This window comes from Lynx canadensis, chromosome C2 (genome assembly GCF_007474595.2).
Source record: "Lynx canadensis isolate LIC74 chromosome C2, mLynCan4.pri.v2, whole genome shotgun sequence".
Taxonomy (NCBI): Eukaryota; Metazoa; Chordata; class Mammalia; order Carnivora; family Felidae; genus Lynx; species Lynx canadensis.
In genome coordinates, this window is record NC_044311.2 from 99295241 (window position 1) to 99321788 (window position 26548).

At 37.1% G+C, this 26548-nt stretch overlaps 1 protein-coding gene across 1 annotated transcript in view; it reads left to right on the top strand.

Annotated features, from left to right (window-relative positions):
- CFAP44 (cilia and flagella associated protein 44) overlaps positions 1-26548 on the top strand; it is a 157295-nt gene that overhangs the window by 126190 nt on the left and 4557 nt on the right. Inside the window, exons 26-33 of the mRNA XM_030330062.1 lie at positions 3990-4490; positions 7018-7221; positions 7460-7655; positions 17374-17484; positions 19333-19463; positions 20746-20862; positions 21896-22097; positions 25832-25992. Coding sequence (XP_030185922.1) covers positions 3990-4490; positions 7018-7221; positions 7460-7655; positions 17374-17484; positions 19333-19463; positions 20746-20862; positions 21896-22097; positions 25832-25992 — 1623 coding nt within the window. The remainder of the gene's footprint in view (positions 1-3989; positions 4491-7017; positions 7222-7459; positions 7656-17373; positions 17485-19332; positions 19464-20745; positions 20863-21895; positions 22098-25831; positions 25993-26548) is intronic.

The window sequence follows — 26548 nt, forward strand, 5'->3', positions numbered from 1 at the left end:
CCAACACTTGTTATTTCTTGTCTTTCTGTTACTAGCCATTCTGATAGGCATAAGATGATATTTCATTGTAGTTTTGATTTGTATTTCCCTGATAATTAGTGATGTTGAGAATCTTTTCGTGTGTCTGTTGGCCATATGTATGTTTCCTTTAGAAGAATGTCTATTCAGGTTCTCTGCCCTTTTTTTAATTGGATTTTTTTTCATGTCGTATAAGTTCCTTATATAGTTTGGATGTTAACTCCTTATTGCATATATCATTTACAAATATCTTTTCCCATTCACTGGATTGCCTTTCAGTTTTGTTGCTGGTTTCCTTTGCTGTGCAAAAGCTTTTTATTTTGGTGTAGTTCCAACAGTTTATTTTTGCTCTTGTTTCCCTTACCTTAGGAGATAAATCTAGAAATATGTTTCTATGGCTGATGTCAAAGAAATTATTGCCTGTATTTTCTTTATTTTTTTTTAAGTTTTTTAAGTTTATTTATTTATTTTTGAGAGAGAGAGAGAGAACAAGCAGGGGATGGGCAGAGAGAGGGGGAGAGAGAATCCCAAGCAGGCTCCATGCTGTCAGCACTGAGTCCCATGTGGGGCTCAGACTCATGAACTGTTAGATCATGATCTGAGCCAAAACTAAGAGTTGGACACTTAACCAACTGAGCCACCCAGACACCCCTGCCTATGTTTTCTTTTAGAAATTTTATGGTTTAAGGTCTTACATTTAGGTCTCTAATCCATTTTGAGTTCATTTTTATCTATGGTATATGAAAGTGGTCTAGTTTCATTCTTTTGCATGTAGCTGTCCAATTTTCCAGCATCATTTGTTGAAGAGACTACCTTTTTCCCCATTGTAGATTCCTGCATCATTTATCATAGATTGACTCTATAAGTGTGGGTTTATTTCTGGGTTTTCAATTCTGCCCATTGATCTACATGTCCGTTTTTGTGCTAGTACCATACCGTTTTGATTACTACAGCTTTGTAGTATATCATGAAATCTGGGAGTGTGATACCTCCAGTGTTGTTATTTTTTCTTAAGATTGCTTTAGCTATTTGGGGTCTTTTGTGATTCCATACAAATTTTAGAATTATTTGTTGTAGTTCTGTGAAAAATGCTTTTCATATTTTGATAGGGATTGTATTAGATTTGTGGATTGCTTTGGGTAGTGTGGATATTTTTAACAATACTAATTCTTCCAATCCATGAGCATGGACTATCTTTCCATTTATTTGTGTCTTCTTCAATTTGTGTCACCAATGTTTTATAGTTTTCAGAGTACAAGTATTCACTTCTTTGGTTAAGTTTTGCTAGGTATTTTATTTTTGTTGGTGCAATTGTAAATGAGATTGTTTTCTTAATTTCTCTTTCTGCTACTTCATTATTAGGATATGGAAATGCAACAAATTTTTGTATATTAATTTTTTTATTTTGCAACTTTACAAAATTAACTGACCAGTTCTAGTAATTCTTTGATGGTGTCCTTAGGGTTTTTTCTATGTACAGTATCATGTCATCTACAAATAGTGACAATTTTACTTCTTCCTTACCAATATGGATGCATTTTTCTTTCTTTTTCTTGTCTGATTGCTGTGGCTATGACTTCTAGTATTATGTTGAATAAAAGTAGTGAAAGTGGACATCCTTGTCTTGTTGCTGATCTCAGAAGAAGAGCTTTCAGTTTTTCACCATCGAGTTATGATGTTAGCTGTGGGTTTTTTATATAAGGCCTTTATTATGTTGAGGTATGTTATCTATAAACCTATTTTGTTGGGAGATTTTTTATCAGGAATGGTTGTTGAATTTTGTCAAATGCTTTTTCTGCATCTATTGGGATGATCATATAGTGTGAATTCTTTCTCTAATTAATGTGATATATGACATTGATTTCCAAATATTGAACCACCCTTGCACCCCAAGAATAAATTCTACTTGATTATGGTGAATAATTTTTTCAATGTATTGTTGAATTTGGTTTGCTAATATCTTATTGATTTCTGTGTCTATGTTCATCAGAGATATTGGCCTGTGGCAGTAGTAGTAGTTTTCATTGTTATTATTGTGATTTTTGTCTGGTTTTAATGTCAGGGTAATGCTGGCTTTATAGGCTGTACCTAGAAGCTTTCCTTCCTCATATATTTTGGAAGATTTGGAAAAGAATAGGTATTAACTCTTCTTTCAATATTCAGTAGAATTAACCTACGAATCCATCTGGGCCTGGACTTTTGTTTTTTGATGACTCATTCAATTTCATTGCTAATAATTAGTCTTCATATTTTCTATTCTTCAGTTTTAGAAAGTTATACGCTTCTAGGAATTTATTAATTTCTTCTAGGTTGTCTAATTTCTTGGCGTATAATTTTCCATAATATTCTCTTATAACTCTTATATTTCTGTAGGTCAGTTGTTATTTCTCCTCCTTCATTTCTGATTTTATTTATTGAGTCTTCTCTTTTTTCTTGATTAGTCTAGCTAAATGTTTATCACTTTTGTTTATCTTTTCAAAAACCAGGTCCTGGTTTAATGATCTTTTATTGTTGTTTGCTTTGTTTTGTTTGTCTCTATTTCATTTACTTTTACTCTAATCTTTATTATTTCATTCCTTTCACTAGCTTTTGGCTTTGTTCTTTTTCTAACTCCTTTAGGTGTAAGATTAGGTTGTTTATTTGAGCTTTGTCTTGTTTCTTGAGTAGGCCTCTACCACTATAAACTTCCTTCTTAGAAATGCTTTTGCTGCATTCCAAAGATTTTGGACTGTTTTTTTCATTTTCATGAGTCCCCATGTATTTTTTTTTTTTTTTACTGCTTCTTTGATTTCTCAGTTGATCCATTCATTATTGAGTACATGTTATTTAACCTCCATATATTTATGTTCTTTCTAATATTTTCTTGTAATTTATTTCCAGTTTCATACCACTTTGGTCAAAAAAGATGCATGATATGATTTCCATCTTTTTAAATTTATTGAGATTTTTTTTTTGTGGCATAACATGTGATTTATCCTGGAGAATATTCCATTTGTACTTGAAAAGAATGTGTATTCCATTTTGAGATGGAATATTTTTTATATATCTGTTAGGTTCATCTGGTCTAATGTGTCATTCAAAGCTACTGTTTCCTTATTGATGCTCTATCTGGGTCATGTATCCATTGATGTGAGTTGGCTGTTAAAGTTCCTGAATAATACAGAATTACTGTCAATTTGGAGAAGTATATTTTGATTTTTTTTTAACCTGTATATTTATGCAAAGTAACTCTTAATAGCCTTTGGACCATCTTGTTACCTAATTGTATACAGGATTAGGGTGGCATGTGCCTATAGGCTCTTGTAAGAACATTTTGAAAACAAAGAGTGGGGAAACAGCTCGTAATGAGGGAGCAATGGCTCCTGTGGCTTGAGGTAGGGGCCACAACTTGGCTTAGATAAGTGGATCAGGAACAAAGGAAGTATCCTGGAATCTCTTGGTGTGCTATGATATTGCAATTCAGGGTCATGACATTGCCTGCACAAGAAATAACAGTAATAATGTGGCCAAAATACAGAAGAAATATAGGCCAAACTGTAGTTTAGCCATAAGTAGGCAACCGTAAATGTGTCTCAGCCAATGGAATTTGAGTTTCCATCTGGGAAGGGCAGTTATGTGTGTGTGTTCCTGACCAGAGAATGAGCTTTTACTGTCTAGGTTTTGGCTGAGTACAAGCCTTCAGGAAGAACTTCCCCTGGGTGGTGGGAAGAGAACAGCAGAACTTAGCCCTACAGGCCAGCCGAGGGATACCAGAGGTCGCATCCATACTGTCTTCCTCTTTTGGAGAAGCTAAATTGGAAACAGCCTAAAAGTTAGACAAAAGAGTAACTTAGTAGAGAATAGGAATAATCCTGTATATAATTAGATAACAACATTTTTATTTTGGCTTTTTGCTAGGGATACCTGTCAAGGGACAGAAATCATATTTCAAACTGGGTTGTCATTTTGTTTCCTTCTGTTTTTTTTATTAGGCCCATTCAAAGAAAATGCACATGAACAAATGCATCCTCTCTCTTCGAGATCTTAAAGTGGCTGTTATTGAGGAAATACAGTGCCTGGTGCAAGAACTGAAGAGCATTCAGTCAACTCTTCACATATCCAAGCACATCCCTATTCCTGAAGTCCCTCAGATACACCCAGAAGAAGTTCCAGAAAAGAGATTTCACTATGATGAGGAAATTCTCCTAAATTTTAAGCAAGAGCGTATGACGATTCAGGATGAAAAGCCCTCTGAACTGGAACAGAGACGGTCTACAGGCGCAGGTGGAGGATTTCTCAAACTCTCTTCTGGAAAGGATGGTGATTTGACAACAAGAGATTCATTGTCTAGATCATCAAGGGCATTATCACTCATTGGAGATACTCCAAAGTTAATGGAATTTGAAAAAGCAGATCCAATTGATCTAGAGCTGGAGATTATGAAGAGAGACGAGATTAAGCATGTGTACATGCAAGAGTATTTGACCAACAGGGTAAGGGGTGAAACTGTGCCTTTTAAAGCTGAAAGAGAGGAGAAGGGAAGAACTAGATCTATTGTGTGTGTGTGTGTGTGTGTGTGTACACACTCTCTATAATAATCTTTCTCACTGACCAGCCCACTGAAGGCTTGGCTTCCTCCCCATCTCTGGCCTTCTGGAAACCATTGCCCTCTGCCCAAGAACATTGGAGCTTTTAAACCTTTTGCTTTCTGCAAAGCTAAGAATTAAGAGCAAATCCATGTTAATCAGCATCTAACTCAAGTCTTGGTAAAGGGCAAGTGATGGAGCAGCTTTCCGATGATGGATGGAACACAATTTAAAAACTTTCCAGAGAAAATGGGACTCCCTCTGGTTTTTTACATCCTTCTCTTTCTCTAATGTGTGATTTGCCTCATTAGTGGGAGTGTTCATGGTGATGACTGGCTTCAAAATTGTTCTGGAGCTGGAATGGCACCTATTTTTTTTCCTAGGAAACCAGATCAGGTTGGGGCCAGTTGTATAGGAGGTGCTCTAAATCTGGAAGGAAAAGGACCTTTCCCAGATAGACAGCTCTCTGCTGCCAGCAGCGTAGAATTTTGTTCCTAAATGTCTGTCCAGCTCCACCCTGTGAAGGCACCCCCGAAAGTTTCCAAACGTATTCTTCACCCAATATCTGTACTTCATCCAGCCTTACTCTTCCTCCCTCTCCCTGCTTCTGTTCCGCACCCCATTCTCAGTTTTATATTTGCTTTTTCCTTTGTTATCTCTTTCTACTTGCATTGCTTTCCTTTCAAATGTGAGTCATCATTCAAAACTCATCACAGTTCCAAATCTTCTCCAGAACCTTCTGTCCACATTACATACTCATCTTTTTTCTAAGCTCCAAGTGCACCTGTAAGTAGCACCTCAGGTTTTGCGCTTATTTTTCTTGCTGTTTTATGTGTATTCTTTGTTTTATTGAAGTATAATGAACACACAATATTATATTAGTTTCAGGGGTACAATATAATGATTCAACAATTCTGTACATAACTCAGTGCTCAAATGTGTTATTTTTGTCTTGCAAATTAGATTTCACAGCTCTTGAGAGAAAGGCCACATATAATCATCTTTTGATTTGCCTACAGTGTCTAGGAAATGCCAGACCTATGGTAGATATTCAATAAAGAGTTTGATTGATTTCATTGTAGCTAATGTATTAATGGTATTAACATATGCATTGGACATTCTTTGCGCAGGAATAGTGGTAGTTAGGTAGTAAGGATGTAACAGTACTCTAGACAGACATATTCTCTATCCTAATTAAGCTTATAGACTATCAGATAAGTGACAGCAAAACAAGTGTGAACCTCACAAACTTAAACACCTATGTGTTTAAGTGGTACAGTTCCAGAATGGTGTTACACTAAAATGAATACAGTCCTGCCTTGAAATAAATATCAAAATAATTCAAATTTGTTGAACAAACATTAAAGAGGAGCCCACTTAATCTACAACCATAGATAATTAAAAGGTTTCTTCTTTTTTTTTTTAAGTTTATTCATTTATTCTTTCTGAGAGAGAGCACAAGTAGGGAAGGGGCACAGAGAGAGGGAGACACAGAATCTGAAGCAGGGTCCAGGCTCTGAGCTGTCAGCACAGAGCCCGACGCGGGGCTCAAACTCACGAACTGGGAGATCATGACATGAGCCGAAGTCAGACACCCAACTGACTGAGCCACCCAGGTACTCCTCTTTTTTTTTTTTTTTTTTTTTAAGCTCTCAAATTCTCTAGCAGTAGTTTCACTGTTCCCAAACTACAGATCTCTTAATTTTTTTCAGCCATATGCTGGGCCCTCACTCATTACAGGTTTTTGACTGTTGAGGATCCCCATGATTCACAGACTGATGAAAAACATGGAATGGTTTGTCTTCTACCTATGGTACTAGTTTCCTCAGGAGAACCAGACCTTGGGACTCTCTCTTGATGTCTTCCTCTCCTTCGGGATGGGGTGAGGAGGAAACTGTGCCAAGATCAGCAAAACCAAGCATTTAAAATCATTGGGATGGCCGTGGGATAAGGTTTAGACCAGGGCTTGGGGAGTACTTTGTTCTCAGCCCAACTCTATAAAATTAAATCACCTTTAAAATGTTTGAAAATTTTCAGAATAAGAAGTTGAGGGAAATATTTAGTGCTTCCTGTATGAGAGGCACTGTAGAGATACTGTCGGGTAAAGTGGAGGCAGATATAAACACTATGCACAAGGAGCTCATAGTCTCCGATTTAAACCATACAGTACAGCAAGAAGGGCATTCTCAATTAATGGCTTAATCAATGGTAAAGAAACAGCTGGAAGGACTATAGTTACAGAATCCCTACTACTTAAGTTGATTTGTAAGACTTACACATACATGCCACATGAGCCCATATAATTATTTCTCCATAATAAGGGTATAATGAGAAAATGCTTTTACCTAAACAAACTGGTATTTTTAGGTAGTTTTAAAAATACAGTTACCTGGTCTTAACTTTTCATATACCCTCAAATCTTTTTCCACCTCAGATCAAAGAACTGATTGTCACCTTTGATGCAGAGCTTCGTCTTCTGAGGCATCAGAAACTGAAACTAGATATTCAGATGAAATTATCTGACCTTCATCATGTCACATTATTTCAAGAAATGCTTCTCCTCAAGAATTTTGAAAAACAGGAGAACATACTTCAAGAGCGTGTTAATTCATTAGACAAAGAAGAACAGGATATGCAAGTATGAACGGACAGGAGAGTGCTGGCTGGCTGTATCCTCTAGTTACGGAGGGGACTTGATTCTTCTTTTCCTTCTTCATCTTCTCAGCTTAATTCCCTCCAATGTTCTAATCCTCCTCTCTTGTCTTTTCTCCCTCCAAATGTTTGTGAATTGTAACCTTACATTGTAATATACCTTGTTCTCTGAGCCTGGTTTATCAGAAATACTCTATCACTTGTTCCTGTTTTTGTTCATTTAGTGGAAAATAAATGAAACTCTTAAAGAGATGGAAGAGAAAAAGAATGAAATCACCAAGCTCCAGGACCAAGAAAAAGCACTCTATGCTGGTTTCCAAGCAGCTCTTGGAGAAAACAATAAATTTACTAGTTTTCTCATGAAAGTCCTGAAGAAGAGGATTAAACGGGTGAAGAAAAAGGAGGTTGAAGGAGATGCCGGTTTGAATTTCTTTCTAACATATGATCTTATCTTTTTTCTCGTTAGCATGAAATGGAGAGGTAGCTAAGGACATATTTCTCACCTTTTATTCACTACAACATAGACAGAGGTGCTCTGAGGTTGAAGAAGAGATTATAAACCTGTAGGTCTCTAACCATCTGGAGTTAACTTGTGTGTGTGTATCTGGTGCAAGGCAGCTTTAGGGTAGTTTCATTTAATAAGCACATCTTCTCATTTCCCAATTGATTGTCATCTTTGATAAAATATCTCTTCATGTCTTTTGCCCATGTTTGAATGGGATTTTTGCTTTTGTATTCTTGAAGTTTAGGAGTTCTTTGTTATGGTCTGGATACTAGTCCTGTGTCAGATGCTTTGCAGATATTTTTTTCCAGTCTGCAGCTTGTTCTTTTCATTCCCTCAACAGGGTCTTGGACAGAACAAAAGTTTTATTTTTTGTTGAGGTCCAATTTATCAATTTTTCTTTTTTTTGGATCTTGTTTTGGTGTCAAAGTCTAGGAATTCATGGCCTAGCCCTGGGTCCCGAGGATTCTCTCCTATCTGTTTGTAAAATTTTTATAGTTTTACATTAAAGTCTGTGATCCATTTGGGCTTAATTTTTATATAAGGCGTGAGACTTAGGCCAAGGTCTTTTTTTGCCTACTGTGAATGTCCAATTGCTCTAGCACCATTTGTTGGAAAAGCTTTCTCCCATTGAATTGCTTTTGATCTTTGTCAAAAATCACTTGGGTGTATTTGTGTGGATCTATTTCTGCGTGTTTGGCTCTGTTGATCAATTTGTCTCCTCTTCACCAATACTACAGTCTTAATTACAGAGGCCATTGAGTTCTGAAGTCAGGTAGACTAATTCCTTCCATTTTATTCATCTTCTTCAATATTATTTTAGCTATTCTATTTCCTGTAACTTCCCATATGTTAGAATATTTTTTTATATCTACAAAAAATCTTGGTGGAATTTTGACAGCAATTGTATTAAACCTTTATATCAGTTTGGAGAGAACCTGCATCCTTACTACATTGAATCATCCAGTGAATGAGCACAGTGTGTATTTAAAGCTTTGATTTCTCTCATCAGCATTGCATCATTTTGAACATAAAACTCATGTTCATGTTCTGTTAGATTTATACCTAAGTATTTCCTTTTTTAAAAGTGATTTTAAGTGCTATTTATTTTTTTTAGCAGTAGAAATATTAAAATCTCATACAAAATCCTAGAAAATGAAATAAGTGGCATACTAATAATATACATTAGTACAATTTTATAATGCTGTTTTATTTTTATTTATTTATTTTTAACGTTTGTTTATTTTTGAGACAGAGAGAGACAGAGCATGAACGGGGGAGGGTCAGAGAGAGAGGGAGACACAGAATCTGAAACAGGCTCCAGGCTCTGAGCAGTCAGCACAGAGCCCGACACAGGGCTCGAACTCACGGACCGCAAGATCGTGACCTGAGCTGAAGTCGGACGCTCAACCGACTGAGCCACCCAGGCGCCCCAATGCTGTTTTATTTTTAATCTTGGTGTCACATGTTCACACTGGCATATAGAAATACAGTTGCTTTTTAGATATTGATCACCTAACTTGTGACATCACTTAGTCTAGGAGTTTTTGATAGATTCCTTGGGATTTTCTATGTAGACAATAATTTCATCTGCAAATATGTTCAGTTTTATTTCTTTATTTCTGATCTTTATGCCCATTTTCTTTTATTGCCTCATTGCACTGATTAGAACATCCAGTATTATATTTAAGTAGAGTGCCAAGAGCTGACATCCTTACCTTATTTCTAATCTGAGGTGGACAACATTCAATCTTTCACCATTAAGTATGCTACCTGTAGGTATTTCATAGATACTCTATCAAGTTGAGGAAGTTCCCCTCTGTTCCTAGTTTTCATTATGAATGAGTATTGATTTTTTTCAGATGTTTTTCTGCATTGGTTGATGATTATGTGATTTTTTTTCTTTAGCCTGTGAATATGGTGGGTTATATGGGCTGATTACTGATTATTGAATCAGACTTACACCCTTGAAATATCCTCTCCCTATGTTACATAATTCTTTTTACATATTGTTGAACTCTATTTGCTAATATTTTATTTAAAAATGTTGTGTCTAGGGGCGCCTGGCTAGCTCAGGCAGTAGAGCATGCAACTCTTGCTCTTGGAGTTGTGATGTAAGCCCCACGTTGGGTGTAGAACTTACTTAAAACACACACACACACACACACACACACACACACGCACAGCAAAAATACCTAAACCCCCCAAAAACAAAAAGAAATTTTATGTCTATATATTCATGTGGATCATTGGTCTGTAGCTTGCTTTGTTTCTCCTTTTTGTACTGTCTTTGTCTGGTTTTATTATTATCCTAATAAGGATAATATTAGCTTCAAAACATGAATCAGGAGGTCTTCTCTTTGATTTTCTAGAAGATAATGTGTATGGTGTTAATCATGTAAATGTTTGGCAGTGTTCTCCAGAGAAACTATTTGGACCTATAGATTTCTTTAGGGTAGTTTTAAAATTACAGAGTCAATGTTTTTAATAGTTATAGAACTTTTCAAATGTGGTAATTTGTATTTTTGTATGTATGAAAGTGGTCTGTCTCATCCAAGTTGCCAAAGTTATGTGTGTAGGGATGTTCGTTGTATTTCCGTTATCTTTTTTAATGTCTGCAAGGTCATTAGTAATGTCTTTAGTAGTATCACCTGTTGCATTCTTGATATTGGTAGCTTTTTTTCTTATTTCCCTACTTTTTTAGACTTGCTAGAGGTTTCTCAATTTTATTGATCTTTTTGAGAACAAACCAGCTCTTTGCTGAAGTGATTTCTTTTCTATTTTTCTGCTTTTAATTTTATTGATTTCTGCTCTTATCTTTACTATTACCTTCCTTCTGCTTGCTTTGGATTTATTCTGCACTTCTGTTTTTAGGTTTTAAGGTGAATTATTGATTTAAGTCTTTTTCTGTTTTCTAATTTAGTGCTATAATTTCCCTCAACACTGCTTTAGCTGTATTCCACAAATTTTGGTAAGTTTTTTTTTTTCATTTTCATTCATGTTAATGCAGTTTTAAAATTTGCATTGATCTTTCCTCTAGGTCCCATGGATTATATAGAAGTATGTTGTTTGGGTCCAAGTGTTTTGAGATTTTCCTGTTATCTTTCTGTTTGTGATTTCTAGTTTGATTCCATTGTGGTCAGAGAACACATTATGCATGATTTCAGTTCTTTTATAGTTGTTGAAATTTGTTTAATGGTCTAACATATGGTCTGTCTTGGTGTGGGTACTTGAAAAGAATGTATATTCTGCTGTTTTGGGTTAAGTCTTCTATTACTGTCAATTAGATCCTATTGGTTAATGATGCTATTAACCAAGTTCTGTAGTCTGTAGTCTGATTTTCTGTATAGTTCTAATCAAATGCTGAGAGAGGCAGTGTTGAAGTCTCCAAATATAATCGTGGATTTATCTATTTCTCTTTTCGTTTCTGTCAGTTTTTGCTTCATATTTTGTAGCGCTGTTATTTTTATGCATACACATTTAGGATTGCTATGTCTTCTTGGTAGATGGACACTTTTATCATTATATAAGGTCTTTCTCTGTCTAGAGTAATTTTTTTTTGCTCTGAAGTCTACTTTATCTCATGTTAATATAGCCACTCTTGCTTGGCCTTGGTTAATATTTGCATGATGTATCTTTTCTTTTACTTTCAATTTAACTATATTATTAGAAGTGAATTTCTAGCAGATAGCATATAGTTAACGTTTTTCACCCACTCTTTGTCTTTTAATTGGTATACTTAAACCATTTACATTTGATGTGTTAGGGCTTAAGTCTGTCGTTTAATTTTTTTTTTTTTATTCTCTCTGTTTTCTATCTTCTACATTTTCCTGTCCTCCTACGGGCTACTTGAACATTTTTTAGAATTCCATTTTAATTTTCTCTAGTGTTTTGAGTGTATCTCATTGTGCAACATCTTTAGTGATTGATTTATAAATTGCCCTATATATACATAATTTATCCCAGACCACCAGTGTCATCATTTTACCAGTTTAAGTCATGTATAGAATCCTCATCTGCCTTTAAATCCCCCAAATGGAGGAGGGAAGCCTATTATATTTACCTATAGTTTTGCTTATCATATTTATTCTTCCTTGATGTTCCAAGTTCCTTAAAAAAAAGAATTTTCCTTCTGTTTAGAGAATTTCCTTTATCTGCTCTTTTGGGGTAGGTATACTAGTGGCAATTTTTCCCCCCCCTTAATCTGAAAGTGTCTTGATTTCCTCTATTTCAGAAAGACATTTTCCCTGGGTATAGGATTTTAGGTTTACTTTTTTTTTCTTTCTGCATTTGAAAAATATTGTGCTACTTCCTTCTGGCCTCCATGGTTTCTGATGAGAAATACCCTGATATTCAAATTGTTCATCACTTATAGGTGAAGAATCACTTTTCCCTCACTGCCTTCAAGATTTTTTGTCTTTAGTTTCCAGAAGATTGGCCATGAGGTGCCTTGGAGTGGATTCTTTGGGTTCATACTGATGGGGCTTCACTCCTTTTATCTGTAGGCTTAAGTTTTGCCAAATTTGAGAAGTTTCTAGTCATTGTTTCTTCAAGTGCTTTTGAGAACCCCCTCTTTCTTTACTCCTTTTGGGACTCATGGCATGACTGTTTGACATTTCATTATAGTCCCATAGGTCCCTGAGGCTCTGAGGCTTGGGATTTGTTTTTTTTGTTTGTTTGTTTTGTTTTTTGTTGTTGTTGTTGTTTTAGTCTTCTTTTGTTTTTCAAACTGGCTAATTTCCATTGTTCTCTCTTCAGGTTTACAGACGCTTTCCTGTGTCTTCCTCCATTCTGCTGTTGAGCCCACTCACTAAGTTTCTGTTCTAGTTATTGTATTTTCAGTTCTAAAATTTCCATTTAATTCTTCTTTGTATCTTTTATTTCCTGATACTTTTTATTTCTTTGAACAGGCTTTGTATTTTTTTATTTGCTTAAAGTGTGTTCATTATTGGTCATTGAAGAATTTTCATTATGGCTATTTTAAATATTTTGTCAATTAATTCTAACATTTCTGTCGTCTTAATGTTGACATTTATCCATCGTCGTTTCCCATTCAGATGGAGATCTTCCTGGTTCTTGGTATGATTAGTAACTTTCAATTGAAACCTGGAAACTTTCATATTATGTTAGGAGACTTTGTATCTTACTTAATTCCTCTGTTTTATTTGGCTTTCTCTAACACTGCTCTGACAGAGAAAGGGTATGTGTATATTCCTTATTGCCAGGTGGAGGTACTCGGCCTTCACTGTGACTCAAGGGAAGGAGGATCTCTTTGTTCTGGAGTTCTGATTCTCCATGTAGTCTCTACTGACAACATAGTGGGGATGGCCTTGGTACCTGTGGGCAATGGTGAAAGTCCTGACTCTCCACTAGGGTTCTTCTTCCTCTTCTTCTTCTTCTTCTTCTACTTCTACTACTTCTTCTGCTGCTGCTGCTGCTTCTGCTTCTTCTGCTTCTCCTTCCTCTTCTTATTCTTCCCCTCCTTCTTCTTATTCTTCCCCTCCTTCTCCTTCCTTTTCTTCCTCCTCCCCCTCCTCTCCTCCTCCTCCTCCATTAGGTTTCTTCTAATGTGACCTGTGTGGGAGGAGGAAGTGAGTCTTATTGTTGCCAGGTAAAAGTAGAAATACAGGGTGCCCGTGTGGTCTCCACAGACATCTTGGTGGGGGTTGAAAGCAGGGCTGGTTACCAGCCAGCAGGAACAAATATCCCGGTTCCCTGCTTGGTCTTCTCTGATACCATCCTGGGTGGTGGGAATGTGGGGTACCTGACTGCAGCTTTGCAAGGGTGAATGTCTAGTTTCCCCACTTCACCTTCACTTATGGGGGTGGGAGTGGGACCACAATTTTTTTTCCTGTGGTGTTTATTTAGAGTATTATCTAAAAAATTTGTCTTGTTAGGCTTCCTCTTTCTTGGCTGTTTGGCTAGAGAGAGCAGGCTCTTGTTGGGCCTTTTTATAGTATCTACTGGTGTTTCCAGGCCACTAATTTATTCATTTCTAAGTCTGAAATATAAGAGGAAAAGAAGACCCAAAAAATTCACCACAGTGTTGTTTCTCAGGTCCTGAGGTTCATATTTAGTCTGCCTTCTTTCCATTTTTCAGAATCTTCTGTTTATTTTACATATAATGTCCAAGTTTTAGCTGTATTTTGCAGGAGGAATAGGAAAAAAATAGACCTAATTCATCTTTCTCAAAGTTGAAATCTATGAAAAGAATTTTAGTCTAATTTTAAACTCTGCTGATTTATTTCATAAAATGGTACAGACCACCTAAAATAATTTTAAGGAGATAATAAATTTAAGAAATCTTCTAGAGAGTATGAGGTGCATGTCTTATTTCTAATTTGATGTTCCATAAAATAGAAATTGGCAATTGGTGATCTATGGCTCAGAAATTGCCTCAAAGTGTTTAAAAAGAAAACAGCATAGAATGGGAATCTACAATCGCGTATCTAAAACTCTTGGGGGCAGATGAGCTTTAGTATTTATTTTTTTTATATTTTATAAAAGCTTTGTATATGGCACTGTTAAAGAAAAAATGATTCATGGCACTTGTTAAAGAACAATAAAGCAGATTTTATTCAGGGTCACTACTACAAGGGGATTTTATTTTATTTTTAAAATTTATTTTTGAGAGAGAGCATAAGTGGGGGGAGACAGAGAAGGGACAGAGGATTAGAAGTGGGCTCTGTGCTGATAGCAGTGAGACCAACGTGGGCTTGAACCCACAAACCATGAGCTCATGACCTGAGCCAGAGTCGAACGCTCAACCCACTGAGCCACCCAGGTGCCCCCAGTGGGATTTTATAATAGGGGAGAGAGATCAGCACAGCTTTGAATATAACAAGGACAAGTGGAGAGTTATAGCCAAGGAACAGGTTGGGAGTCAGTGGGTGGAAAATTACTAAGAGGTAGGGTAATTCTTTGCAAGACTGACCTAACAGGATTCTTACTGAAGCCTGGCCAGAGTAAAAAGATAGTGAAGATAAGGAATAAGGAGGAATCTGATCAAAAACAAGAGTGTGGGAATTTTACTAAATTGAGGCTGCAGGATTCTTGCTAAAACTGGACAAATGGGTCAATAGCCAAACCTCTGGTCCACTACTTGTCAGAGAGAGGACTCAGAGGAACCTGACTCAGTTTGGTCAAAGAAGAGAGACTTTGTCAACTAACACCCCCAACAGGGGTTAGTGCAGGATCTCTAAAATCAAACACCTTAATATTTTTGCAGCAAGACAAATATTCACACAAAGTAGGTTAAATAAAGATTATAAATAGCATTACTTCAGGGAAGTTATGAAAATATTCTTTTCAAGGCACTATGATTTAGTAATTGTGGACCTATAAAACCAAGGGTGTGTTAGATGCGTCACAGCATAAGCAGTTTGGCAGCTTGGTCTCAACCCTCTTCGACTCAATGCATTGAAATTAATTGCACAACATTCTGCAGGCATTTGAGCTTATGGTCTCTGCATCCTCAACCATTTATTTATTTTTTGGTTGTTTTTAATTGGTTATTTTATTTTGTAGAATTTTATTTATTTAAAAATAATTTTTTGGGGCGCCTGGGGGGCTCAGTTGGTTAAGCGTCCGACTTCGGCTCAGGTCATGATCTCAAGGTCCGTGAGTTCGAGCCCCACGTCAGGCTCTGTGCTGACCACTCAGAGCCTGGAGCCTGTTTCGGATTCTGTGTCTCCCTCTCTCTCTGCCCCTCCCCTGTTCATGCTCTGTCTCTCTCTGTCTCAAAAATAAATAAACATTAAAAAAAATTTTTTTTAAATAAAAATAATTTTTGATTGAAGTATACTTGACAAACAATATTACATTAGTTTCAAGTGTACAACATAGTGACTCTATGTTATACTCTGCTCACCACAAGTGTAGCTACCATCTGTCACCAGACAACACTAGTACAGTACCACTGACAATATTCCCAATGCTGTTCCTTTTGTCTCATGACTTATTCATCCATAACTGGAAAGCCTATACTTTCTACTCCCATTCACCCATCCCTCTGGCAACCATCAGTTTGTTTTCTCTATTTATGGCTCTGCTCCTGCTTTTTTTGTTTCTTAGTTCATTTGTTTTTGTTTTTTAAATTCCATTTATAAGTGAAATCACATGGTATTTCTCTTTCTCTGACTTACTTCACTTAGCATTATGCCTTCTAGATCCATCCATGTTGTTGCAAGTAGCAAGAGCTCACCTCTCTTTTATGGCTGAGTAATATTCCATTGTGTATATATGTGTGTATTGATGGACACTTGGGTTGCTTCCATATCTTGGCTATTGTAAATAATGCTGCAATAAATGTAAGGGTGCATATATCTTTTTGAACTAGTGTTTTCATTTCCTTTGAGTAAATACCCAATAGTGGAATTACTGGATCATATGGTAGCTCTATTTTTAATTTTTTGAGGAGTCTCCATACTGTTTTCCACAGTGGCTGCACCAATTTACATTCCCACCAACAGTGCAAGAGGGTTCCTTTTCCCCTGCATCCTCACCAACACTTGGTATTTCTTGTCTTTTTGATTCTAGCCATTCTGACAAGTGTAAGGTGATACCTCATTGGTTTTGATTTTCATTTCCCTGAAATATGAGTGATGTTGAGCATCTTTTCATGTGTGTCTGTTGGCCATCTGTATGTCTTCTTTGGAAAAATACCTATTCAGGTTCTCTGCCCATTTCTTAATCAAATTATTTGGGGTTTTTTTGGTGTCATAGAAGTTCCTTATATATTTTGGATGTTAACTCATTGTTTATATCATTTGCAATATCTTTTCCCATTCACCATGTTATCTTTTTGTTTTGTTGATGGTTTTCTTCACTGTGCAAAAGATTTTTATTTTGGTGTAGTTCCAATAGTTTATTTTTGCTTTTGTTTCCCTTGCTTTAGGAGGAATATCTAGAAAGATGGGGTTTTTTTGGCCAGTGTCAAAGAAATTACCTCCTATATTTTCTTCTGGTAGTTTTATAGTTTAGGTCTCACATTTAGGTCTCTAATCCATTTTAAGTTCATTTTTGTGTATGGTATAAGAAAGTGCCTCCCCACCTCCCCCCCCCCCCAAAGAAAGTGGTCTAGTTTCATACTTTTGCATGTATCTGTCCAGTTTTCCCAGCACCATTTGTTGAACAGACTGTTTTCCCCATTGTCTATTCTTCTCTCCTTTGTCACAGATTGATCATATAAATGTGGGTTATTTCTGGGCTCTGTATTTTGTTCTCTTGATCTAGGTGTCTATTTTTCTGCCAGTGCCATGCTGTTTTGATTATTATAACTTAGTAGCATATCTTGAAACCTGGGATTGTGATACCTCTGGTTTTGTGCTTTTAAGACTTGTTTTGGCTATTCAAGGTCTTTTGTGATTCCATACAAATTTTGGGATTATTCATTCTAATTCTGTGAAAAATGCTATTGGTGTTTTGATAGGCATTGCACTGAATCTGTAGATTGCTTTGGATAGGATTGTCTTTAACCATTTTAAACTCTTCCAAACATATTGACTAAGTGCCTGATTTCTCTATTATTTTCCTAATGACCAACTCATTGGAAAAAATACTTTTTTTAAAAAATCTGGGATTTAGCTTAACACAGGAACTTCTCTGCTTATTAACAATGCCTTCCTCTCAATTTAGATGAAGAAGAAGATAGTGATGAATCAAGTGAAGAAGAATCCAGCCTAGAGAGTGATGAAGATGAGTCTGGATCTGATGATGAGGTTTTTGATGATTCTATTTGCCCAACAAGTAAGTTGGAAAAAGCCATGTGTTCTCTGTGAAATGTGGAGATGGACTGACCATACCAAGGGGGTCCTTTTTTGGTTTCTCAGTTGTCTCATAATAAAATTTAAGGCAAGACTGGTTTAAGTTGTATGAAGTATAGTCAATGATTATTTATTTATTTTTTTTGGCTCTCTGGATGATTTATTTTCTTTTCCCTTAGGCAGCCATTAATGAATGACAAATAATTTGCAGATAATTTATAGTTTATTCACAGTCAAATTATGCAGAAATTTTCATTTTATAGAGAAATGATCGATTGTACTGTGTGTGTATATTTTTAATGAAGCTTTCCCATTTTGACAAACCCATTCAAATTTTCTTTTTTTACTTTTATTTTTAATTTAGTTTATTTTTAACTTATCGATATATCATGATCACCTTTATTTTTTAAGCCTATTTTTGTTTATTTTTGTTTCTTTTTAATATGAAATTTATTGTCAAATTGGTTTTCATACAACACCCAGTGCTCATCCCAACAGGTGCCCATTCAAATTTTCATATTTAAAATCTGCTTTGTATAAGGGTACTTTGTACCAGTTTCGTGGAGACGCTTAGCAGTTTATATTCACTGTTTTCCCTGCTAAAAGCAGTCTGAAGCAGCTAGACCAATATTCTTACAGTCTCAATAGATGAATAGTCCAGTGCAGCAAAAACAGTTTCTTTTGGGTCTGAAATTTATCTTCCTAGCCATTTTATATAAATTTTAAAGTTTCATTTCAAATAAAGTTTAAATCTTGTTTTATTTTTTTTTATTTTTTTTTTTATTTTTTTTTCAACGTTTATTTATTTTTGGGACAGAGAGAGACAGAGCATGAACAGGGGAGGGGCAGAGAGAGAGGGAGACACAGAATCGGAAACAGGCTCCAGGCTCCGAGCCATCAGCCCAGAGCCTGACGCGGGGCTCGAACTCACAAACCGTGAGATCGTGACCTGGCTGAAGTCGGACGCTTAACTGACTGCGCCACCCAGGCGCCCCTAAATCTTGTTTTAATGTTGTAAACAAGAGACTTCCTAAAATCACATGCATGAGTGAAATAGAGCTCAAAAGATTAAATACAGCTTATTTTACAGCAGGATTAAATGGTCTGAAAAAAGTCTCACAGTTCGTCTATTAGTGGTGGAACTAGGGTCAGAACTAAGGTTTCTAAATTCTATTGTAATACTCTTATTTTCACATTCTTTGTCTATTGCTTGGTGTATAAATGTGGCTGTGATGTGATATAGTGGAAATTAATAGAGAGATAATGTGAATCCCACTGTGTCACATATCAGTTACATGACCTCTCTGAGACTTAGGGTCCTCACCTATAAAGTAGGAACAACAGTTTCTACCTTGCAGGGGCCTATGAGCTTTGAGTGAGATAATGTGCATAAAGGGCTTAACAGAAAGCCTGGCTCATAGCACTGCTCAGAATGTCAATACTGTATCATAATTGCTATCATGATTACTTATACTATTAATAATTTCCACCTGGAACAATGGAACCCTAAGTGTAGTCATTATTAATTCTTTATTTTTAAGTTTATTTATTTATTTGGGGGGGGGCACAGAAAGAGAGAGAGAGAGAGAGAGAGAGAGAGAGAGAGAATTCCAAGCAGGCTCTACACTAACACCATGGAGCCCAAAGTGGGGCCCAATCTCATGGACCATGAGATCATGACCTGAGCCAAAAACAAGAGTCAGATGCTTAATCGACAGAGCCACCCAGGCATCCTGGTCATTATTAATTCTGAAGCTCCAAAGTCTACACTTCTAAACTTACCACATTCTGTAGCAATGGGGCTTCTTTTTAATTTTGACTGTCTTTTCAGATTGTGATGTGGGTCTTTTTGAACTGGCCCTTCAACTTCGAGAGAAAAGGCTGGACATTGAGGAGTCCTTAGTTGAAGAAAAGAAAATTATCGATAACCTCAAAAAGGAATATGACACACTATCCAAAAAAGTATGGTTGTGTGCCTACTTGTTTATCCTTTCCCAACATGCTGTTTTTGTCCTTCCAGCTGCAGTACTGCCATGTCATAGCAATGACCTAAGTTAGGACTTCTCTCCATAGAAGAAACATTTTAAGTATTACATTTTAAGTGTTTCCTCTTCAAGTGTATTTGTGGTGGCAGCTGTTGCTCTTTTGAAGACTGGATTCCTTTATCTAAATCATTGACCTCTAAACTTTTTTTTAATGTTTGTTTATTTATTTTGAGAGAGAGAGAGAGTGCATGTGCACATGTGTGCCTATGAGTAGGAGAGGGGCAGAGAGACAGAGGGAGAGAGAGAATCTCAAGCAGGCTCCTTGGTGTCTAGGGGCTTAAGCCCACAAACCATGAGATCATGACCTGAGCTAAAAGCAAGTCAGATGCTTAACCAATGGAGCCCCCAGCCATTCCTAAACTTTTTTTTACTACATACTTCTATATGTAAAGAAAACTGTGGAGCATGTATCCCCACAATAAATGTACATTTATTTACAAATTATATTCATGAATTACTGTACTAATATATTTTGTACATTAGATAACATTCACAAACACAGAAACGAAAAAGAATAAGATAAAAATAAATGGGAATGGAAACTGGTCTTTCTGTACCCTATTACATCACTTTGTTGACCCTCTGGGGTGCGTGCATCCCATGTTGGAGACCATGCAGCTAAACTGGTATAATTATGTTGAGGGATGTCTGCCTTATTTGCTCATTTTCCCTCTTAGATACTCTTTTCTAGAGACACATTGCTTAAATCATATTCACAAATATTTTTAATAGATTGTTTCTCCTCTTGCAAATAGGAAATGATTTGGAGGATTTTCAAGTTTTTTAAATGAAGAACATGCTTTATGAATGCTTTAGTTAGTAGTTTTGTTGCTTTAAATGGGCTTTTTTCCTTTCATATATTGAGGTCATTATGGCCAAAAGAGATTCCCACCATTTTGACAAAGACATTCCATGCCAAGTGCTGCTTTTCATGCAGCAAATAAAGGGAGATGAGGATAGGCCTTCTGAACTTTTATTCACAACACCTTTATAACCTTGGGGATATAGGAATGATTGAAAAAGTGGTGTGGATCATGACTTAGCAGAAAGAAAATAACATACATTTCTGGGCTGCAAACTGGGATCATTCATTTAATCACAGCCCAGGTCCTGCTCATCTCCCAAGATGTCCTCCTTTATCACCTGAGGTATGTGTTTGCTGGTTCTTGCCCACATTTCACACATGGGGCTTTCCACAGGTAAAAATTGTGGCAACTAATCTGAATGCAGCGGAGGAGGCCCTGGAAGCTTACCAACGAGAGAAGCAGCAGCGTCTGAATGAACTGCTCGTTGTGGTTCCCCTCAAGCTCCACCAGGTGATGGGTCTGGAGTGGATGCCCCACCCCATCTGAGCAGAAAAGCCACCACACCCAGGCTTTTCCAGGAAAGATTCACAGATCACTAGTGGGAAGAAGTGCAGTCCTTTGCCGAGAATTCTGCCTGAATGATGACACCCTAACTTTTCTTATCCATTCTCAGATTGTTATGAAAGAGTAATAGCCAAACACAGGTATTTCCCTATGGCCCATTATCACTTCAAAAGTCCAATTGTTTCAGTCTGATGAAATGAGCAGCCTATGACTCAATTTTTTTTAATTTATCTTTTTAGTTTATTTATTTTTCTAGTAACCTCAAACCCAATGTGAGGCTTGAACTCACGACCCCAAGGTCAAGAGTCACATGCTCTTCCGAGGCAGCCAGGTGCTCCGGATAGCCAGCCTATGACTTAAGAAAGAAACGTCTTAGAAGTTGAAATCTTGGATCTTGTGTACAGGTCACTTTTCACACCATCTTTAAGTAGACAAGAACTAATGGTGCAAGAATTATCTTAACAGCTGCTTGTTAATGAGAAAGGGCAAGACAAAAGAAAAACGTCCTTTTTCTTTTTTCCCTCTTTGCCCATTTCCACACTCTATTTGAATTACAACTTACATTTAAATGCAAAGATACATATCAGAGAAAAGGCCTATCAGGTCTTTTGTCAGGTAAAGAGGGAAAGCTGTATTTTAGAAGGGAAGCCTTAGATCAGCCTCACATATATTTTGTGTAACCTGACCCAAACTGGATTAGCCATATAAAGCAATTTGTCTAATATCCCCACCCTGAAATGCTTGTTCCTTGGTTATGCAGTAGACATTAGGCATAGTCTGTGGGAAGATTTGCTGTCTCTAAAGGGACATAATGTGGCTTACTATCTGAAGGCAACTTCCTGCTTTCCTTCACTCAGTAGTGGGAATGATAGAAGTCCAAAGGCAATGACCTAAAACAAGGGACAGAGAAGGAAGTGCTTTCTGTGATCTTACATTTCATTCGGTCTTTGTTTTTGTTTTGTTTTTGTTTGTTTGCTAGATAGAGCATATAGTGTTTGGAGAAATACCTAATGATCTTTCTGGAACCTTGGTCTTTTCTAACCATTCCTTGGGACGGCTGCAAGAGCGAATCAGACAGCTTCATGAGGAAAATTCCAAGCAGCAAAAACTCAACAAAGAATGCCGGGAGAGGCGTAAACAGCTTATCCGAGAAAAGAGAGAGATGGCAAAAACTATAAGCAGTGAGTAACTAAGCCCATGGTTTATCTAGCACTATCTATTGATAAGAGAAGGAACTATTAAGTGACCATCTCCAACTCTGAAAACAGTAATAACCACAGAATCAGAACCACTGAGAGGAAGGAAACACCTTCTCGTTTTCCTAGCTGCCATCTCTCCTCCTATCACTGAAGCGTCCCCCTCTTGTTTTAAAAGAATGAGTCTTTTATCATAGAAACTATTTCTCTTAAGTTTAAAAGGTTTTTTGCATGATGAAATATAGAGTAACATGGTAACTGTGTGCTAACAACCAAGCTTAAGAAATTAAAACATGGAAGGGACAACTTAATCCCCTTCTCTTTCCGATATTATCTGCTATCCCCTTCCCCAGGGTCAACTGGCAGGTAAGTACGCATGCATATCTATGTATCCACACATAATATATGGAATCTTGTGCATGTTTATAACTGTACTATATTGTTCATATCATTTTTCAGTTCACTTTATTAAACCAATTTTTGAGAGGTATCCATACTGTTATAGATAATTTATTCACTTTAACTGCTGCTACCATATTCCATTATAGGACTTGGAAAGAATTTATTTCTTCAATCTTCTGTCGATGGATATTTAGGGTATATCTATTTTTTGTGATTACGGAGTTAGAGTAAACCTTCTTGTACACCTCTCCCTGCCCATGTGAGAAGGTGAATCCCCAGGACCGGGGTCTCTGGTTTGTAGGGGGATTATGCATTTTCAGCTCTCCTATATATTGCCAAGTTGCCCTCTAGGGTGGTTGTACCATTTTATCTCACTCCTGCCTCTCTCCTCTTCCCCAGCACTGTGTGAGAATTGTCTAGACTCTATATTCTCAGGAACATTTGATGCTGTCAAGTGTTAATATTTTTTTGCCAGCCTTGTGGATGTTAAATTGTGTTTCACTGTGGTTTTTATTCATGTTTCCTGGATTCTGGTGAGGTTGAACATCTTTGCATACATTTATTGCCATTTATTTGTGTTTCCTTTTCTGTAAATTGTCTGTTATATACTTCGCCTATTTTTTACTTCTATTTCTTGTTTTCTTATTGATTTTGGGGAGTTCTTTCTGTATTCTGTCTTTGTCCATTAAGTGCATTTCAAATTTCTTCTAGTTTGTGAGTTGATTTTTTTACTTTGTTTAGTGTATCTTTTTTGGGATATAGACATTTAAAATCTTAATATAGTTAATGTTATCAATTTTTTTTTTTTTTTGCATTGTGTCTATGTGTAGGTCTTAAGAAATCCTTTCCTGTTTTGTGATCATAAAGATATTTTGTCTACGGTTTCCTCTATTACTAGTGTTCTTCATATTTGCATTTTTAATCTATCTGGAGTTAAGGTGGTTACTATAAGATGTACAGTATAAAGAGTACTATTCTTTAAAAAATACTTTTTGTAGTATTTGATATATGGAACATGAGTGTAAGTTGTGAATTTTTCAACTTTAAAAATAACAATATTGCCAATACTTTACTACTTTAATGCCACACAACTGTACAGTTGAAAATGATTAAAATGATACGTTTTTCTGTTGTGTATTTTACCACATTTGAACTATGTTTATATTTTTTAATTTGAAAAAGAAAAAATGGGAAGACTATGGTGGTCAACTGGTCAACCAATCCAAGTTGCTTGGATTTGTAGAGGCCAGTTTCCAATGAGTGTTGATGGTTCTGCCTTCATGGGTGGCTGGATTACAAAATTAAAAAAAAATACACATTAAGACTCCAGGTTTAAATAACACTTATTTGAGACACAGAGTTTTCTTAGGTGTAGGCCTTCTCATGTACTTCACATTCCTCTGGCTTCTGTAGCTCATGAATATTGTTTATATTTGAAAGTGCTATTCATCAAACCAAGGAATAAGCTAGTATAAAAACAAGGAAAGAAGCTTGTTTCCCTTTGGGTAACTCTCAGTTTGGGAAAATGTGTGAAGATGAAATGAGGTATTCAAATTTTCAGAATGTGAATGGAAATAAAAGGGAATAATCTGTGTGATATAAGGTTTTTCAGCAACTTTCAGTTCTTCTCTCACCCATCCCCCGGCCCATTTTCTGAAAAGCAAGTTGTGAGTCTGGTTAAAGACTGATCTGAATCTGAAAGTAGAACTAGGAATGGCTTCCTTTTCTGTAAGCCAGCAAACAAAGGCTTAGCAGTGATGAGAAACACCACAGTTGGCTTGTTGTTGCCTTCTTTCCTCCCCAGACCCAATGGGCAAGAAGAGGGGAGTCTAGAACATGGTGATGGGAAGAGGTAAGTTCATTCACTCCATTCCAAGGATGACACAGCTCTAAGCCATGGGGAATGCATGTGGTAAATATTCCAGAAAGCTTTATGTCTCTAGTGAACACTAGCTGGCTTGAGTAGGAGAAAGGCATAGGCTGGTTCCACAGAGAGAATGGCAAGGACCAGAATCCGTGTCCTAGTACATGAGGCTGTCCTGAGAAAGGGCATTAGCTGAAGGGAGTCAAAGTTCTTACTGAGAGGCCAAGCAGGCAGCCACAGGCTAGCACACATGTACAAATGTTCTAACCTTAATTTTTGTATCACTGATTATCATGACCACATTATACAAGTCACTGGGAACCCTACTCACATAGAAGTGAATAACCCCTCCCTGGATAGGGCACAATGGCAGCCGTGGTTACACCATTATATTCAGTCATAACAATGATACCAGAATACAAACTTCTGCACTGTAGCAGAATTGTATCATCTCATTATACTTTCGAGCCTTCAGACTTACGGGACAGTCTGGTGATTGAGAAAGTCTTGTTACAAGATTTTATTTTCTGGGGGAGCTCAGACCCCACAAATAGAATTTTCTCCAGATGTTCCAGTGTTCTCATGTTGAGAAAAGGCAGTAAACAAAAGTAAAATATATTGCATGTTAGATGGAAATCATTGCTAAGAAGAGAAATTAAGAAGGAATTGAAAGGAGAGTGCCCAGGTAAGTAGGGGCCAGGAACTGCTCCCTGGAAACACGGCTTACCTGGTAAGGTGTGGTTTTCCCTGGTTAGAGGATGAAGACCTGCTCTTGGTTACCACTTCAGGACTGAGTGTATTGGAAATGAGCCTTTTACCCATCTCACAACTTGCTTTCAGAAAATGGGCTGGGGAGAGGGAGCCATGTGGTTATTTGGGAAGAGCATTTCAGTCAGTGGGAACTGAGAAGGAGTGAGCCTGGAATGTTTGAGAAGCAAACAGGAGGCCAGTGTGTCTGCAGTTAATGAGGAGAGAAGTATAGGGCAGGAGGTGGGGAGAGATCACAGGGGCAGGACAGACCTTGTAAGGCCTCATGAACCACTGCAGTGACGTTAATTTTTACTTGGAGTAGGATGGAACTTTTCCTCTAAGTGCCTGCTCTGTTCCTAACACTAGATGCTATAGAGATAAGTAATTAAAAAAAAAATCTGAAGCATCCCTAGTCTAGTTGGGGCCCATTAACAGTCTGTGGAGGGACACCTCATAGCATGTAAGCCAGCAGGGAAAGCTGAGTCTGCTTTACACAGGATTTTCAAGTAGGTGAAAACACAGGAATGGGCATTGTAGGTGAGCAAAGGAGCAGGTAGAGTCACAGGAAAAATCAACTGGTAACATAAAATCCTTTACCATCCTCTTGCAAAATCTGTTCTATAGAATGTTGTTGTTACTGGTATTGTTCATTTAATAACCATGGAACTACTGAACAACCTAAGACAGTGATGTCTTCTTTTAGAAATGGAAGAAACGGTCCATCAGCTAATGATCAGCAAGTTTGGCCGTGTGATAGACCTAGAAGCCCTTCAGACACTTTCTGTGAATACAACGCTTGAAGAGCTAAAGATCAAAAAACTTCGAAAGGAGCTATCAAATGCAAAGGAAATGAAGATGTGGGAGGTAACGGATGGGAGGACAGGTGACCCAACTTGGTCGAACTTGGGTTGAGGCAAGAAATGCTGTCAGTGGTTCCCATGAAACATCTGTGCAGCCAGAGATGATTCTGTGGGCCCCACTTGGCTCCCCCATGATATTAAGCCTGTCTTGCATCCTTACCATTCATTTAGTTTAAGGGACTTGCCTATCTTGTGCTAGTGAAAACACCAGCACTGGGTTTTGGGGTCTTAAGTACATGGACATACGATGACAAAATGGCATGGATGATTACAAAGATGCCACTTTGAGGTCTACATTAATGTATAAATAAATGTTCTGGCAGTGTTAGAGATGGAACTGCTCTGCTCTGAGGGTCCCAATTATATTATTCCCTATTGCTTTTGCATGCTTTTAGTATCTGGAAATTAGAAAACATCTCTAAGTAATAAATTCTATAACCAGGTATGGGCTATTTAGCTGGTAGGATCTTAGAAGATGTTAATGCCTACATTGTTGCCTGAGCTATGAGATGAGGCAGTGCCCCAGTTATAGCCAGATTCAAACACAGGAGCTTTTATAA